This window comes from Emydura macquarii, unplaced genomic scaffold, assembly GCF_026122565.2.
Source record: "Emydura macquarii macquarii isolate MOO-44397 ecotype Brisbane River unplaced genomic scaffold, CSIRO-AGI_Emac_v2 contig_1713, whole genome shotgun sequence".
Taxonomy (NCBI): Eukaryota; Metazoa; Chordata; order Testudines; family Chelidae; genus Emydura; species Emydura macquarii.
The window spans coordinates 2,394,471-2,411,330 of NW_027131850.1; the positions used below are offsets into that span (position 1 = coordinate 2,394,471).

Sequence of the window (16,860 nt, forward strand, 5' to 3'; positions counted from 1 at the left end):
TCATCGCCGCTACAGGAACAGCTGCAAATGGACTGGGCGAGCCAGCGGCTGAAAGCCCCCACACCGGAGCGAACACCACCTCGGATCTGACGCCCAGTCTCGGCGCAGTCCCTGCGTTTTTCAATCAGACCCTCTCTCACTTTATATCTCCCCTCCCCCTCCCCCAAAAAATCTGGATGCTCCCCTCCCCCACTTTACTCTCCAAACCTAAAACCTCCATTCCCCTCTTCCCCGCTGTATTTGTATGTTTCTTTGCTTGGCAACCACCGGTTCCCCTCAGTCACACGGCGCAGACTGTCCATGATTTGAAATTAATTTGTTTGACTGCAGCACCGAGACGGGAAGGTTGGGACATTTATTTAATTTTTTTCCCTCCCTGTGCAAAAGGAAGCGATGAAATTTCCAATCGAGACGCCAAGGAAACAGGTGAACTGGGATCCTCAAGGTTGGTGGTTCTTATTTTATTATGATGATGATCCCTCCTGCGTGGTAACTGGTAGGAAAGTGTTTGGCTCAGAATTGGAGTAGATGCTTCATTATCGCCTCTCCCCGCACCCATGTGCACGGCTCAGTCGCTCTCATTTAGTCTTACCGGTGTCTTTAAGCTTGGAAATGTGACTAGGGTCTGGGAGAGGGAGTGGAGAGACAAACCTCCCCCCCCCGATTTGACCTATTCCTCTCTCTCCTTCCCCCAGTTTTTTAGTATTTCCATTGCAAACTTGTGTGGGATGGCTGGGTTCACTGCATTGGTGCAGTGTTTATTTTATCAGACGTGTGGCTCCTTTGTTGTTTCTGGTTATCATTGTCTCCAGTAAATGGGTGGTGGACACAGAGGTGACTGTCTGCTCTGCTGTCCTCGATGGTGAATGTCGCTTGGCAGGCAGCTGGGGGGTAAAAGGCTACTGCAATGTGTCCTATAGGGTGGGCAGCATGAAGGGCATGTTAAATGGAGCCCAAACGGACTTTTCTACTCTTTACTCCATCCTATTAACAGTCCATCAGCTGAAGCTGGCAGTTTGATTAACTATACTTAGGTTTTCAGCTTGGTGGTGTGGTGGGGGGAGGGGAATACCTCTACGCCAGTGCAGTGCTTTTCTGTGAAAGGATCCAAGTTGTGTGTTTCTGTAAAAAAAACTACCCCACCCCCCCAAAAAAACCCCAATAAACGAAAACCCCCCAACAACTTTCAGTGCCCAAGGGGGTTAGTGTGCAATCTATTGGATAAATGACTTATGTGCAATCTCTCTGTAGTCGATCAGTAGAGAATCTGAAACAAGTCCAGGTTTGCAGTCAGTAGCTGTTTAAGAGCACTCAGAGGAACTATGAAGGATGTCTAGACTTGGATTATTGGTCTTTCTTCTGCGGGGTCTCTGCTATCCCACCCTACTTAGCTAGAAAATGGGACATTTAAAACATTTCTCCTAGTTCAGAAGAAAGAAAATGAGATCAATATCCCTAGGCAGTAGTTGGTCGAACTCAGCAAGTGCATCCAAACCATCCGTATGACACATTGGATGAAAACCAGCCAAACAGATGGAATGTTTCTTCTCTCCTGCCTTGGATCCCTAGTAAGGACTGCAGGACTGGGCCTATTATTTCCCCCAACTATACTGACATTATCGGTCAGGCATCAAGGATGCTGATGTATAACAAGGAAGTAAGCAAAAAAGCATTGTTCATTTACAGCTTTGGGATAAACACAGGCAATAGATAAATGTTAGCCCCAAGAAAGACAAAATTGGTAGGGAAAAATATCTTGGGTCCAGTCCAGTAGCCCCATGAGTACTCTCATAACATGCACTCTAATGAATAGTCCTACTGAAGAACTTATCATGTGAGTAAGAGATGCAGGTTTGAGTCCATAGGGTTCAATTTTGAGAAGAAGGTAACATAAAAAACACCCATACAAAAGCTTGAGGTACCCTAACAATTAGACTTATAGTCCCAGATGCTGTATCCAGTGTTGTTGTAGCTGTGTCGACCCCAGGATATTAGAAAGGCAAGGCGGGTGTCCTTTTGCATATATACATGCAGACCACGAAATGGACAGCATCTGTGACTAGGTGGGTGAGGTAATATCTTTTTTGGGACCAACGTCTGTTGGCGAGAGAGACAAGCTTTCAAGCCACACAGAGCTCTGCTTCAGGTGTGGGAAAGGTATTCCGAGTGTCATAACTAAATACAATATCAGACTGATATGCTAAACTATCTGTTTGATCTTGTATTTAGCCGTGACACTCAGAGTACCTTTCCCACACCTGAGGAAGAGCTCTGTGTAGCGGGAAAGTATGTCTTTCTCACCAATAGAAGTTGGTCCAATAAAAGATATTACCACACCCACCTAGTCACAGATGCTGTCCATTTCGTGGTCTGCATGTATATATGCAAAAGGACAGTAAGTCTTTGCATACCATAATGTTTGTGGAGTTAAAGACAGCACCTTTTAGAGTATGTCTACACAGCAGCTGAGAGCGTGCTTCCCAGCTTGGGTAGACAGATGTGCCCCAGCTTTGCTTGACTGGCTAGGGCACTAAAAATAGCAGTGTGGCTGTGGTGCATGGGCAGCGATTCTGGCTAGCCATGGGAGTACAAGCCAACCCGACCACCTGGGTACATACTCAGGTGGCTAGCCTGTGCCCCCAACAGCCACATGCTATTTTTAGCATGCTAGCTCCAGCAGAGCTAGCATGTCTGTCTAATGTCACGGGGAAGCACATTCCCAGTTGCAGTGTAGACATACTTTAAAGATCCACATGTGGAAACCTGTCAGTTAAAAGGCTGTGAAAGGGATTAAGAGATCCTAACTATTAAAACGTGTGATTGGTGTTCAGTTAGTAAATAGCTTTATATGTCTGGCTGTATCTAAATGCATGTCAGTTCAATATGCCTTGTTCTTGTTGTCAGACACATAACCCACAGGGACCTCAGTTTTGTCTCGCATGAGTTTAACCAGAACATTGTGCTCACTTGGGGCTAGCTCCACAAAGCGATTTAGGCATCACAACACATAACTTTTAGATGCCTGCTGCCCAATGAAATCCTCAGTCCTGAGCTGGGCGCCCAGGCTCCCGTATGATACATGAGGAGAGTTAGATGCTGAGAATGGGATTTACAGAACCAGGAGGCTGAATGGGAAGTGGCCTAAATTAGCCAATAGGAGATGGTGAGGAGAGTAGGTCAGGCACCTATCACCATTCAGCAGTCACAGCTTTGAACCCTCTCCTGGAGTTAAATGCCTAAGACAGGTCTGCCCTTTCTCATGAGAAACCAGAGAGAGCGACCACGCATTAGAGCCAACAGCCCAGTGGCAAGAGAGCTCACCTGGGATATGAGAGCTCTGCTTTCAAAACCCTGCTCTGCCTCATTTGATGCAGGGACTTGAACTTGGGTCCCCACATTCCAGGTGAGGGGCCAATCTCTTGCTAGCCCGATGAATATTGAATTAGTTATACGAGTGGAACCACTTCAACAGGAGAGACTGAGAGACCCACCACAGAATACCCAATAGCGTTGGGGTCAGGGCAATCACATTAGTGATGGGAGACTGGGGTTCAAGCCACTGCTCCAGTCAGGCGGGGGGGACTTGAAACAAATCTCCTCCATCCCAGGTGAGTACTATGACCTCTGGGCTATTATTCTCGATCTTCATGCCCACTTTGGGGCCTGATCCAGTAGGCATGTTTGGAGCTGGCAATTGGGCTGATTGAGCTCAGCAGGGGAATGCCTAGACTGAGATTCTCACCAAGATTTAGTTGGGAGACAGGGCAATGGTCAGCTTGGGAAGCATCAGGATTTATGCACACGGACTTACAGAAACTGAGGTACCTAGGGAATTTAGGCATCCACAACTTTAGGTGGCAGCTAAGCAAGGGTTCTGAAGATCTCAGTGGTACCTAAATGTTGAACATAGGAGCCTAAAGTAGTAGGTAGGCACATAAATACCTTTATGGATCTACAATATCTGAAGTATATCCATTTATGTTTCATTGCTAGCAAGCCATCCATTTGAATATGTAAAATGCTATAATGTAAGTGATGAGCATTATATTCAGAAACCCCCAGTTATTCCCAAGATAATTGTATAACAAATTATCCCAGACAATATTTTCCAGAAATGACATAGATCTTCCGAAAGTCAAAGATCTTGTAATGGAGGACGGCATGAATCAGGGAACTGCTGAGGATGCTGGTTTGAATCCAGGTCAAGATATTAATCACTTAAATTAATTAGTGCTCAAATACCACAGTGCTGGTTGCATTGTAAATATCTAGTTAGATAAATAAATACAATCTAATGGCTCTTTTTTGGCTTATGTGAAATCGGTGCTCTCCATCCACACAACAAACCTCTCCCGCCCTCAAACCAATGTACCATAAAAAGACTTTCTGAAAGAAATAGGTATTTAAGTGGAAATTGACAGAAGAGAGAGCAGGTGCTTAGCAGACAGCAAATGGAGGCTGTTCAGTTTCTTAGCTATTAGGCCAAGGAACGAATGGATCACGGAAACTGAACCGTATGCTCATTCCTCCAGGTAATACCTCCAGGGGAGGGTTGATACATAGTGGTAGTGTGGTCAGGGGTATCTGTGCAGTCTGTACCTGTTCTGTGGATTAACAGAATATAAACTGTTCTTCTGGCACTCCTTTGCCCATTCCAGGATTTAAATAGGCTGGCACTTTTAGTGAGTCTTAAAATTCACATTAATGCACATGATATCAGACATATAGATGAACATTAGTTGCTGGGGAAGAGTCAATAAGGCTTTTGTAAAAGGAAATCAAGTCTCACCAACCTATTAGATTTGTTTGAGGGGGTCAACAAACATGTGGACAAGGGTGATCCAGTGGATATAGTGTACCTGGACTTTCAGAAAGCCTTTGACACCAAAGTCTCTCACCAAAGGCTTTTAAGCAAAGTAAGCAGTCCTGGGCTAAGAGGGAAGGTCTTCCCATGGATCAGTAACTGGTTAAAAGATAGGAGGCAAAGACTAGGAATAAATGGTCAGATTTCACAATGGGGAGAGGTAAATAATGGGGTCCTCCAGGGATCTGTACTGGTACTAGTCCTGTTAAACATATTCATAAATGATCTGGAAAAAGAGGTAAACACTGAGATGGCAAAATTTGCAGATGATACAAAATTACTCAAGATAGTTAAAGCCAAAGTTGATTGCTAAGGGATCTCACAGAACTGGATGATTGGGCAACAAAATGGCAGATGAAATTCAGTGTTGATAACTGCAAATTAATGCATATTGGAAAACATAATTCCAACTATACATACAAAATGATGGCGTTTAAGTAGGTTGTTACCACTCAAGAAAGAGATATTGGAGTCATTGTGGATAGTTCACTGAAAACATCTACTCAGTGTGCAGTGGCAGTCAAAAAAGCAAACACAGTATTAGGAACCACTAGGAAATGGATAGATAATACAACACAAATCTCATAATACTACTATAATAATCCATGGTACGTCCACACTTTAAACACTGAGTGCAGTTCTTGTCGCACCATCTCAAAAAAGAATAGATTAGAACAGGAAAAGATACAAAGAAGGGCAACAAAATGATAAGGGGAATGGAACAGCTTCCATATGAGGATAGATTAAAAAAATTGGGACTTTTCAAGTTGGAAAAGAGATGACTAAGGAGGGATATGATAGAGATCTATAATATCATGAATGGTGTGGAGAAAGCAAGTAAGGAAGTGTTATTTATTTCTTCACATAACTGCAGAACCAGGGGTCATCCAATGAAATTAATAGGCAGCAGGTTTAAAACAAACAAGGAAGTATTTCTTCACATAATGCACAGTCAACCTCTGGAACTTGTTGCCAGGGGATGTTGTGAAGGCCAAAAGTATGACAGAATTAGATACATTTAGGGAGCATAGGTCCCTCAATGGCTATTAACCAAGATGGTCAGGAATGCAACCCCATGCTCTGTGTGTCCCTAAATCTTGGACTGCCAGATGCTGGGACTGGATGACAGGAGATGGATCACTTGATAACTGCCCTATTCTGTGTGTTATACCCACTCTTTGTACCTTGTTTAAATTAAATTGTAAACTCAAATTTAAACCAAGGGCTGTATTTCTGTATACATTTTTATAAAGAGCAGCACAACAGGTCTCTGATCCCATCTGGTGCTGCCCTCAATACAAAATTATTATTATTAATAATTAACAGACATTGCAAGGAAATATTTGTCTGTTTAAAACAATTGTTTGCATTGGAATAACTGAAAAAATATTCCCATAGGAACATTTATATTGATTTTTGGTCTGGTAAAAGATAGTTTTGTTAACCAAATCTAAAATAAGCACCAGATTTGCCATGACAGTGCCCCTTTATGTACTGATTTTAATGCTCCAATGAAATTCTCCTCTGAGTACAGAGGATCCCTCCTTTTCCTTTCTTTGCTTCCTCACCATTCAAGGCTAATGTCCTTCTGACTGAAGAGGGCTGGATGTGACTCCTTCCAAAACCCACCAAACACATCCCTGAATTGCTGATGCCCTGCAGAGTGATGCAAGGGGCTCTGTCCCCTCCACAGTGTGTTTCCTTTGTGATGCTCCTAGTAGGCAGAAGACCAAGCTCAATCTTGACTTTAGTTGCACAGTCTGGTAGCACATTGTGCAATTAGACTGCCCAGCTGTCTTTGCTCAAATAAAATATAGTAAAAATATAACATATATTCAAATGACAAGAACTGTAGAAGCCACTTGAAGCTCAAGTTACATGTGAAATTCCAGTGCAACTTTTTGACACTCTGGACCCCACTGAAGCTTTAGTGTAACTCTTTGGGTTCTCTCACAATGGGACTTTTTATGTAAGATGAGTTCATGTTATTTGGGAGACTACAACTCATTAATGAATCAAGAAGCTGAATGAGATTAGTGGGTGACCGTACGTCCCATTTTGGTCAGGACAGTCCCCTTTTTTAAGACCTGTCCAGGACGTCCTGACTTTTTTTTGCAAAATTGGGCATTTGTCCCATTCGCTCTTGCCAAATGCCTGGTTTTGCCAAAAAAGTAGGGCAGGGAGGAATGTTCGGGGGGAGCGCCAACACCAGCCCCTTGTGGCAGGGCTTGGGTGAGCAACGACATCAGGCAGCTCGGGGGCCCTCTGTGGGGAGGGAGAGCTTGGGCCAGCTCTGTGCAGGGGAGGGGGAGGGCTCAGGTGAGTGGCTCAGGCCAGCTCCGCAGGGGGCTGTAGACAGAAAGCTCTTGATTCACTGTAAATCTGAGGAAGTTTATGTCTGTTTATTCTAGCCTGTGTATGGGATGTACTGTACTGATGAAGTGTCCAGCGGGGCTAGTTTCAGACAGAACTATGCAAATACATGACAATATGACTTTAGGGCTCGATCCAGCTCCTGGTCAAATCAATGATTGTTTTACCAGTTTCTTCAGTGGGAGCAGCGTAGGTCCCTCAATTTGCATACCATCAAAGTTGCATAGATTACAAACCGTGCCCCCAATGCTTTAAATAATAAAGCAGTGCCTGGAGTAAATGACAGAAAGTAAAAGTTTATAGACATTATATGTGAATAAATTACCAAGTCGTTAGGCCAATAACAATGAGAGAGAAATTAAGAGGCTTAAGTGACAAAGATACAAATAGATACATTGTGGTGCAGCAGTAGCTGCATTACAGAGTTCAGTTAAACCTCAGTTAAATGGCAAAACCCAAAACAAACGATAAACATTGGTGTGATGGGGTGTACCAGCCCCTCCTGCCAGATGGGGAGCAAAATCAATTGTGTTTTGTTTAGGCAGGCTGTAGTTTAAAAATAATTGTAAATAATTTTATGGGACTATTACAAAATCTCAGTTTAATGAAGCAAAATATCTACTTAGACAATTATCATATTCCTCCTTAGGAAAGAAATATGTAGATGTTCTCTTCTGCTTATTCCTCATACCGCCCTGAAGTGTATGCAGGGTGAATGATCTTTCACTTCCTTCATGATTATGTCTGCCTGAGAGATACTAGACTGCTGGTGACCAGCTGCAATTTGTTTTGTGTTTGCTGAAGGCAATGGACGATGTAACCAACAAAAAAATAACAAGAATTAGCCTCCTGAAAAACATCCTATTGAGAAGCAATTTTGCTTATATTGGCCACACTATACCAGAGGGTCCGCTTAGTGTTTTTAAGCATCAGGTTTTGAATACCTAGCCTTGTTGGTTCCACATGTTCACATCTCAGCAGTAGTCCTTTTGAGGAAGATACATTGAGTATCATGCAGTTTGCTGCATGGGGATCTTTGGAACAAGACCTTAAAACAGATATTCTGTCTGTTCTGTGAAGACTCTAAAGAGTGATGGCATCTATCATAAAAGTAGGGGGTTTACCTGGTGTCCTTGGGCAGTATTTTCCCTCTCTCGCCCACTATTGCGTGGTATTCTTGTGCTGGCAAGGCTTGGAAACAGCTAGTACACACCCATGTGCTTTATGGACACTTCTCTGAAGCCACTGTCTTGTTTTGCAGGATCTCAGTGTTCATTTTAGACAAAAAGTAAGGCTTCTTCACAACTGCAAAGAAAACCTTGTGAGCTGAATGTAACCAAAGGAGAGATGAGTCTGCAGAGAGCCTGGAACAATAGCTTGGAGAGGGGCAAACTGCCATATTCATTTCAGTGATGATAATTTGAACTTCAGCACGGTTAGCTATTTCATTCCTCTTGTAAGAAAGGAGATTGAGGGTTCCAGATCTGCACAATTTACTGAGAGTAAATTTGGGTGCCACAAGTGAGTGGAATTTGGTAGATACCACCACTTGTTTTTTCCCCCTTCTGTCAAGAAGCAGCCAAGCCCAAGGCGCCTAGTAGAGCCCATGGACATATTCAAACCCCATTAAGGGGGAACCAAGCTCAAAGAGTCCAGTGGAGTCAAGCAGCACATGATCATGTTTTGAACATCTGCAAAATCTACTATGCGTGGAGTCTCATTACAGATATTCACGTGGGGGGAGCTTATTTTCTGGTCAGAGCATGGAAGGGTATCGTTCTTTTCCCCCACCCTGAGCATGGGTGCTGATGGCTGCATTTTAGTGATACTGTCTAGTGACCAGATTGTGAAATGCTTTGGGATGAAAGGTGCTATACAGATGTAAGACTTGATTATAGTTTATATTAAGATGGTATTTCCATGCTCTGGGCCAAATTAGGAGGTGAGACTAAGCAAGTTTAAGTAAGCCAAGAGGTAATCTAGGTTTGTGTCACTTACACCTTTTGCCAGGGCCTGCCACGTGCTGAGCACCCCTTATAACTCCTTATAGCACTCTCAAATGGAGCAGCAATAGGTTTCAGGTTAACCACCCAGGGCAAGCCAGCACACATTAAGTAAATGCCATGTCCATTTAATAAACTTCAGCCCAGAGAGCATTATCACCATCAATTCATAGTCCAGGAACCATTACAACAATTGTTTCACTAGACCCCAGGTTCAGGGCTCCCAAACTCACATTCTCCACCCAAGTCTCTTCATCAGGTTAGGCTTGTCCCCAGGTGGTTCAGGGAGCAAATGCCCCTACTGGTTATATAACCTACCAGGCTTCTCCTCCTCCTCCTCTCTCTCTCTCTCTTGTTCTGCTTCCTGTTCCTGGTTATAGCTCAGTTCCCAGGGTGGGGTGAGGCCTTACGGACCAGCTGAAGGCTGTCTCCTATGGAGACAGTACTCTTTTTCTCCATGCAGTTTGCCACGTACACCCACTTGGTTCCTTCTAAACCCCCTAATATTTACTTATTTAGGCTTATTTAGCCCCACAGCCATTTTCCAATATGTCTCTTATGCACCATCCCGGCTTGTGCACCACCTCTGAATTTGGCCTTCTGAGCCTTACTGAATGTAAGGGAATCTGAACTGATGTAATTTATATGCCAAAGGTCTGAAGAGAAGAGTGTAGCAATAGGAAAATGGAAAAATGAGTACATTAAAGGAAGTATTTGCAACTAACACCTTCTTCCAGCTCCTCATTATGTAAGTCACATTAATTTAGACCCCTGACTCTAGTCTAGACATTGGTAAGTGGGTATGAGGGAGTCATATCCTCAGTTGGTGTAAACTGACATAGCCCCATTGAATTTAATAATGGACAATTTGATGTTTTTCAAATGGCTTCCACACAATGTCAAATGGTGACATATCCCATTATTGCTGCTGTCTTGGAGGATTTGTGTGACTATTACTTTCCTCACCGGGAGCATTGGATCATTACTGACATTTGCCTGAGTTCCAGAATCCTTCTGGGATTTTTCAGTACATTCAATGTCATCAACCACACAGAGCAGATTTATCCCACAGTATCAAAGGATCCAATACTTTTTGATATTGAACTAAATCCTGAGGTCCTTACTTGTTCCTTACTCAGGTGAACTTCAGAATGATTCCTCAGGATATTGCCCATAATTCATGGAGATAGATGCCTTAAGGTCCTACAAGAAGTTTTTGAAGAACCTGGCACACAAGTTTCTAGTGTAAGAGCTATATTAGGACTCTAATGTAGTACAGTTTTAGGGCCTGATCCTGCTACTACTGAAGGCACTTTTGCTATTGTCTTTGATGGGAGCAGGATTGGGATTTTATTTTGTATAGTGTCTTCCTACAGCCTGTGTCCCAAAACACTTGCTGTAAACAATACAATTATGGAGATAAAAAATTAATAAGTGAAGAGAGATGTTTTTTGTCACAGGGAAAGCAGGCCCTTTCAGGTCCCAGCTGGTTCAGGTCCCAGCTCTGACCTGTGCTTGGTTTCCCTCACCAAGGGAAACTCATCTCAGATCATATGACTGAGAACCAGGCCTGCTGGGTTGCAGAAGAGGCAGTTTTTCCTCACAGTAGATGAGAGCCCTGTATGTGCTGAGAGAGATCGGGGAAGACCTGGGGTAGGACTCTCCACAATGGCTCAAAAAAGAGACCTGGCAAAGAGAAACACTCAGGCAAGCAGTGGGTTTGGAAAAGGCTTGTGAGGAGGCAGGAGATACTAGGATGCTGGGTGGGCTAAAACTAAAGAAGGAAAAGGCCTGTGGTTGTATAGTGCTGGTGTAGACTGGAAGCCAAATGATGATCTTGGTCCTTGGTCAGGGACTCCAAGCTGGAGTGTCTGAGAGAACAGGAGGAATCCCCCCTTCAAGTCGCGTGTCAACAAGATAGGGACCAGGACCCACCTGATGGGGAAAAAAGGACTGCTGACTGAGCCCAGGGAGAAAATGGCTGAGGGTTGTTTTGTAGTTGGATGTTTCTGTTTACCTTGAAAGTAGAGGACACTTATTTGGTCTGGCCAAAAGGCTAAATCCCAAGTCACTCTATCATCCTGAGTAGCCATCATCAAGGGGTGAAACTTAGACTGCAGCCATATCTCCACATAGGGCAGGGATAAGCTATTGCTACAGCTTTCAAGTGAATTTCAAAAAAAGGTAGGGGAAAGCTGTTCAGATTGGCAGGAGCTGGAGAGAAGAAGGCTCTTGCACAAACAATGACAGATTTGATGAGGGACAGTGAGGATGAAGGTGTTAGATGACACAAGGGAGTTTCAATAGTCAAAGCAAGAGGAGATGAAAGCTTGGAAGAGGATTCCAGTAGAGGTGGAACTGCGGCCCTTTGTATGTGCTGTATAAGTGATGACAGCATTCCCTGTTAATAGCTGGGTCTCCATGCTGTGGCAGGTCCTCAGTTTGTGGTGAAAGCTTTTAGAACTATACTTAGTTCTAAAAAGGAGAACATGAGGATCCGTAGCAACTTAACTAAGAATATTATGAAAAATTTGGCTAAATAAAAAGAAACAATGGTTAATGGACTTCGCTTTTTTTTTTTAGAGACAAGGTGGGTGAGGTAATATCTTTTATTGGACCAATTTCTGTTGGTGAGAGAGGCAAGCTTTGAGCTTACATAGAGCTCTTTTTCAGATCTGGGAAAGGTACTCTGTGTCACAGCTAAATACAAGATCAAACAGATAGCTTAGCATAAGGAGTTAGCACATATTCTAAGGGACCATTCAAGGTGAAGTGGCCAGTTAACACCCCTGTAGTCAAAAGACAAAAAGGGGGTTAGTGGGTTACAGACTGTTGTAATAAATCATAAACCCAGTGTCTTTATTAAGACCGTGGTTTTTAGTGTCTAGCCAAGTTATGAATTTAAGCTCCCAGGAGTGTCTTTTGAAAGTGTTGTGCAAGTTTCCTTTGTGGATGAGGACTGAGAGGTCAGATATAAAGTGATCACTTTGTGAAAAGTGTTCACCCAAAGGTGATGGGGTGTTTTTGTCTTTTATCATTTTCCTATGTGAGTTCGTTCATCTGAGAGAGTAGTAATTGTCTGGTTTCACCCATATAGGTGTTATTGGGTTTGTATTTAGCTGTGACACTCTGAGTACCTTTCTCAGACCTGAAGAAGAGCTCTGTGTAGCCAGGGGCACTGGAACAATTTGTATAGCAGGGGTGCTGAGAGACATTGAACCAAACATAAACCCTGTATATAATGGAAACTACTTCAAGCCAGGTGGTGCGACAGCCCCCCTAGTTCCAGTTCTTATGTGTGTAGTTTGAAAGCTTGTCTCTCTCATCAACAGAAGTTGATCCAATAAAGATATTACCTCACCTACCTTATCTCTCTAATATCCGGGGACCAACCTGGCTACAACAACACTTTATTGTTTTATGCACGGTTTCCACATCCTCACTGTTCTTGAGTAGATGACAGTGTCATTTATTTTTAACATATTCTTTGCTAACCTGGTATTGAGGTTCTCTATTTCGTAAAGAAAATCTAGTGTATTCTCTCTGTTGAAAAGTTTAGAACCCAAAGATGGTTTATCAGAATGACAAGATTTTGTAAGACTGAGGCTATGTCTTCACGGACGGTGGCAAATTCACCACCGTCAGATCGACTTATCTGGATAAACTGAGAGGTCAGTGAATACCTGCTCAGTTGATCCAGAAATCGACGAATTAAGACCACCTGCTCAAGTGGTGTAGCGCAGTGAAGACGGCACACAGAACAGAAGCACAGAAGTCGACGGGAGTTATGCAAATTTTTTGCATAGTTTGCGTAACTCTGGTCGACTGCCGCTGAATCTCCGAGGTAAGTGAAGACAAGCCCTGAGTGGAACTGAGGCCATTAGTCTAAAATCAAAGGTAAACTCAGACTTGCAGTCAGGGTATATAACATATGTAGTGTGATATAGCGAAGGCAGAAGGCTGTAAAAAAAGTGATTGAAGGGAGATATGTAAGCCTCAGAATGCTCTGGGCTCTGTTCCCTGCAGTTTAGCTGAGAGTTGTTAGCGGGCAATTAGGAGCAGCTGGGGCTAATTAGGGACCAGTCAGGTGCTCCATAAAAACCCTCTGACCCAAACAGACAGGGCATGAGCTGGGAGGAGCAGGAGTGCTGTGCAGGAGTACTGATTGTGAGGAGGAACAGACCAGAGGGCAGAGATTTTGTGGAAGAGCGGGCTGGAGGAAGGTACCAGGCTCAAGAAGCCAGAAGAAGGGGGAAAATTAGCCCAGGGGAAGAGAGATTGCAGTTGGGAACACGGTGCCAGCACAGGGCCCCTGGGCTGGGACCCGGAGGAGTGGGTGGGCCCGGGTCCCTACCCCCTCCTCGGGGAAACTGGAGTGACTGGAGACGCCCTGACCCAGTACAAGCAATGGAAGCGTGAGGCCCACTAGGGTGGACTTGGCTGTCTGCCACAGTAGCTATAATAATCTCTTGTGCTTTTATAGCACCTTTCATCTGAAGATTTCAAACATAATGAAGTGAGCCTCTCCTTCAACCCTGAGATAGACTTCATTCTCCACATTATATGGGAACTTAGGTTCAGAGAACTAGAAGCCCACAATTTCAAAACTGGTCTCTATTTGGGTGCCTCAACGTCTGAGTGCCCAACATTAGACACCTAGGGCCTGACTTTCAGAAAGGCTGGGAATTCACAACTCAAGTTGAAGTCAATGGAAGCTGCAGGTTCTCAGCGCCTCTCAAAATCCAATCCCAATGCATCTAAAACCATGGAACTCCTCCCTTTCCCAAAATTGATATACCTAAAGTTAGAGGCCACTCTTGAAAATCTGGCCTTAGGTGATTTGTCTAAGGTCACAAGGCAAAAATGTAGAAGGAAGAGTTGGTAAAAACAACCTAGTTCTCTTGACTCCCAGTCCCATATTGTCTCCACTCAATATTGGAACTGACTGGAAGATGACAAGAAAGTCCAGGTGGGTGAGGTAATATCTTCTATTGGACCAATTTTTGTTGATGAAAAAGACAAACTTTTGAGCTTACATAGAGTTCTTCTTCAGACCTGTGTGTAAGCCCGAAAGCTGGTCTCTCATCAAGAGAAGCTGGTGTGGCTGGGCATCCTTAAATATGTGACTGGGCATCCTCTGCATGAATCAATTGGGCCAAGAGCGATTCCTTCCTCCTGGGCTCTTGGCAGAGCAGAGGTCCCCCATCACTGACCCAGAAATTGCATTGGTGCACCTCTAGGATTAAAGTGCTATATTTTGTGTGGATCTGAGCAATATGTGATGCAGAACTGGGAGTGGGCTGAGGAGTGGGTGTTGCAGGGCCATATGCAACAATGGCACTGGCTCCTCCTTGGCCTTCCTTTTAGGGACAAGTTTCAGTTGTCAGAAACCTCATGGCCTGGCCCACCAACAGCAATTCCAGGCCTTAGGACAGAGCAGTCAGTGGCCCCCTAGAAAGGGATGGCTGAGGTCTGAGTGAGCTTCCGCCAGAAGTTTTTAGTTATTATGCACCATGCAGATTCCTGTGTGGCTGAGGAGGCAATATCTGCTACTCAGCTTCCTGGGTCCCTTGGACTCCCCAGGGAGTTAACTGATGAACCTAGGAAGCTGAGTAGCAGATACCACCTCCTCAGCCACCTGGAAACCTGCGTGGTGCATAACAAATAAGCTCGGCTCAGGGGAGGGGTGGAGAGTGCGAGTGGGTGTGTGGAGGAGACGACGATACGTATCTATCCTCCCATCCACTTGGGCCCTTTTAAATCTCTGGGGCCCTGGGCAATTGCTCCCCTTGCTCCCCTACTCTCCCCTTGTCAGCAGGCATGCTCATGGCCTCAGTATTGTGGCACTGGCTGGTGTGTCTGGACCCTCCCCATGAGCTCCTGCCCTGGATTCAGAGACACATGAAAAGCTACCATTTGCTTCTATCCTCTGTGCTATTCTTGCCATTAGAGGAGTGAGGCCAGGGGCTCATTGACCTGCTCAGTAGGGCATCAGCCTTTCGATTCCGCTCTGTTCAGCGGGTGCTGTATTCCCTCTCAACCTGGAATTCCTTTGCTTTCTCTCTCCTCTGTCATGCTGGGGGATGGGCTTAGACGCTCATTTATTTCTGCAGGTGCCTGGTTGCTCAGAGTCCGGGTCTGCATGCATTCTGCAATGGCCTTTTCAATGCTTGACAACTCTTGTGAGGTGCTTGGCCAGACTGGCATTTTCCAGTCTGTGGCTCTTGGAGAGTTTAAAACCTCTCTTCTCCTCTGAGGCTCTCTCCTCCAGGAGCCTGTCTTCTGCTTTTACTGAGGCAGGACTGACCAAGTTCTCCCACCTGCTTGATTCTGCTTGATCGGGCTGGAACCCTGCCATGGCTCTTGCTGCTCAGACTGGGTTCCACTCTGTGTTTTTTGCATATAGGTCCTCGCCACCTGGAAACAGGCGCTCCCGCATCAGGCTGCCGGTTTCTACAAAGGTTGTACACAGGGTTTCTTTTTTCCAGGGGGACATCCCATGTTCCTTTCGTTGTCAGTTTCCTTCTCCATGGACAAGATTTGTGTGCAACTGGGCAGGTGGTTATCCTGGAAGGGTCTGCTAGTTCTTTTTCTGGCCATGAGCAAGAAGCCACTCTACAGTGTTTGTGGCAAGGCGCAGCATTTTGCCACTCTCTCTGATCTCCCTGACACCTCCTGGAGAATGCATTTGTCCCTAGGTGACTCTGTCCCTGGTCTGGAGGATGCTGTACAAACTTCCTCTACCTAAGCACTCTGGCAACTTGCAGCTGTGGGTCTTGTGAGGCAGGGTAGCAACAAATCACATTGTGAGAAGTATCACCCCTGAAGGGTCTGTATGTTATGCTCAGTCTCAGATGTGGTGTTTCAGTTTTTCCTTGACTGGCCCCCAATGACTCCTCTTTGTGTGTGTGTGTGGGGGGTGTGTGGGGGGGGTGGGGGTTCTTTTTATGCAGCACCTTGGGACTGGTTTTCTCTAGGCCCCTGTTTATCCTGGCAGTGAGATAACTTGGCCAAGCAGGAAACAGGCCATGGTTTTTTCTGTGTCAGACTAAACTAGCTGTTTTTTAAAATCCCACAAGAACAAACGGCATGGATGGAGGGGTATGATGTGTGGCATGCAATTAGTGGCCTGGCAGTGGATTCCTATGGTTTTTACAAACTGAATTGTCATCTGGATACCTTTCAGTTGATTTGGTGCATTATGATATCTTGGGTGATCTTGGGGTGATTACATCTCAGTGAGCCAGGTTTAATATTTGTTTGGGGTGGGTTTATCTTTATTCCCTTCTCTGTGTGTACTATAATGTATAATATTTCCTACATTGTTTGATTTGGTGTCTCATGTGACTGGGTTTTTTATGGTGAATAAAAGGGATTTTTCACATCACATCTTCCTTTGTGGAACATTTTGGCTTTGACAAAACAGCATATTTAAATTAAACTTGTTAGCAGAAAATGTTCCCACCAGCTCTACTTGATATGCTTCCTGTCCTAACTTATCTAACTACTATTTTATAATCCTAAAGCTACATAATACTTTGGTGATTGAAGCTCAGACCAGATGAGATTTACATGGGTATAAATTTCATTATATACCCAAAACAGAGTTGCCAAAAGACT

General features: G+C 44.4%; 1 protein-coding gene across 1 annotated transcript in view; it reads left to right on the forward strand.

The window, feature by feature from the left end:
• The first annotated feature begins 345 nt into the window (after window positions 1–345).
• Window positions 346–16,860, forward strand: part of KCNK10 (potassium two pore domain channel subfamily K member 10) — an 89,993-nt gene continuing 73,478 nt past the window's right edge. Inside the window, exon 1 of the mRNA XM_067556360.1 lies at window positions 346–445. Coding sequence (XP_067412461.1) covers window positions 394–445 — 52 coding nt within the window. The 5' untranslated portion in view covers window positions 346–393. The remainder of the gene's footprint in view (window positions 446–16,860) is intronic.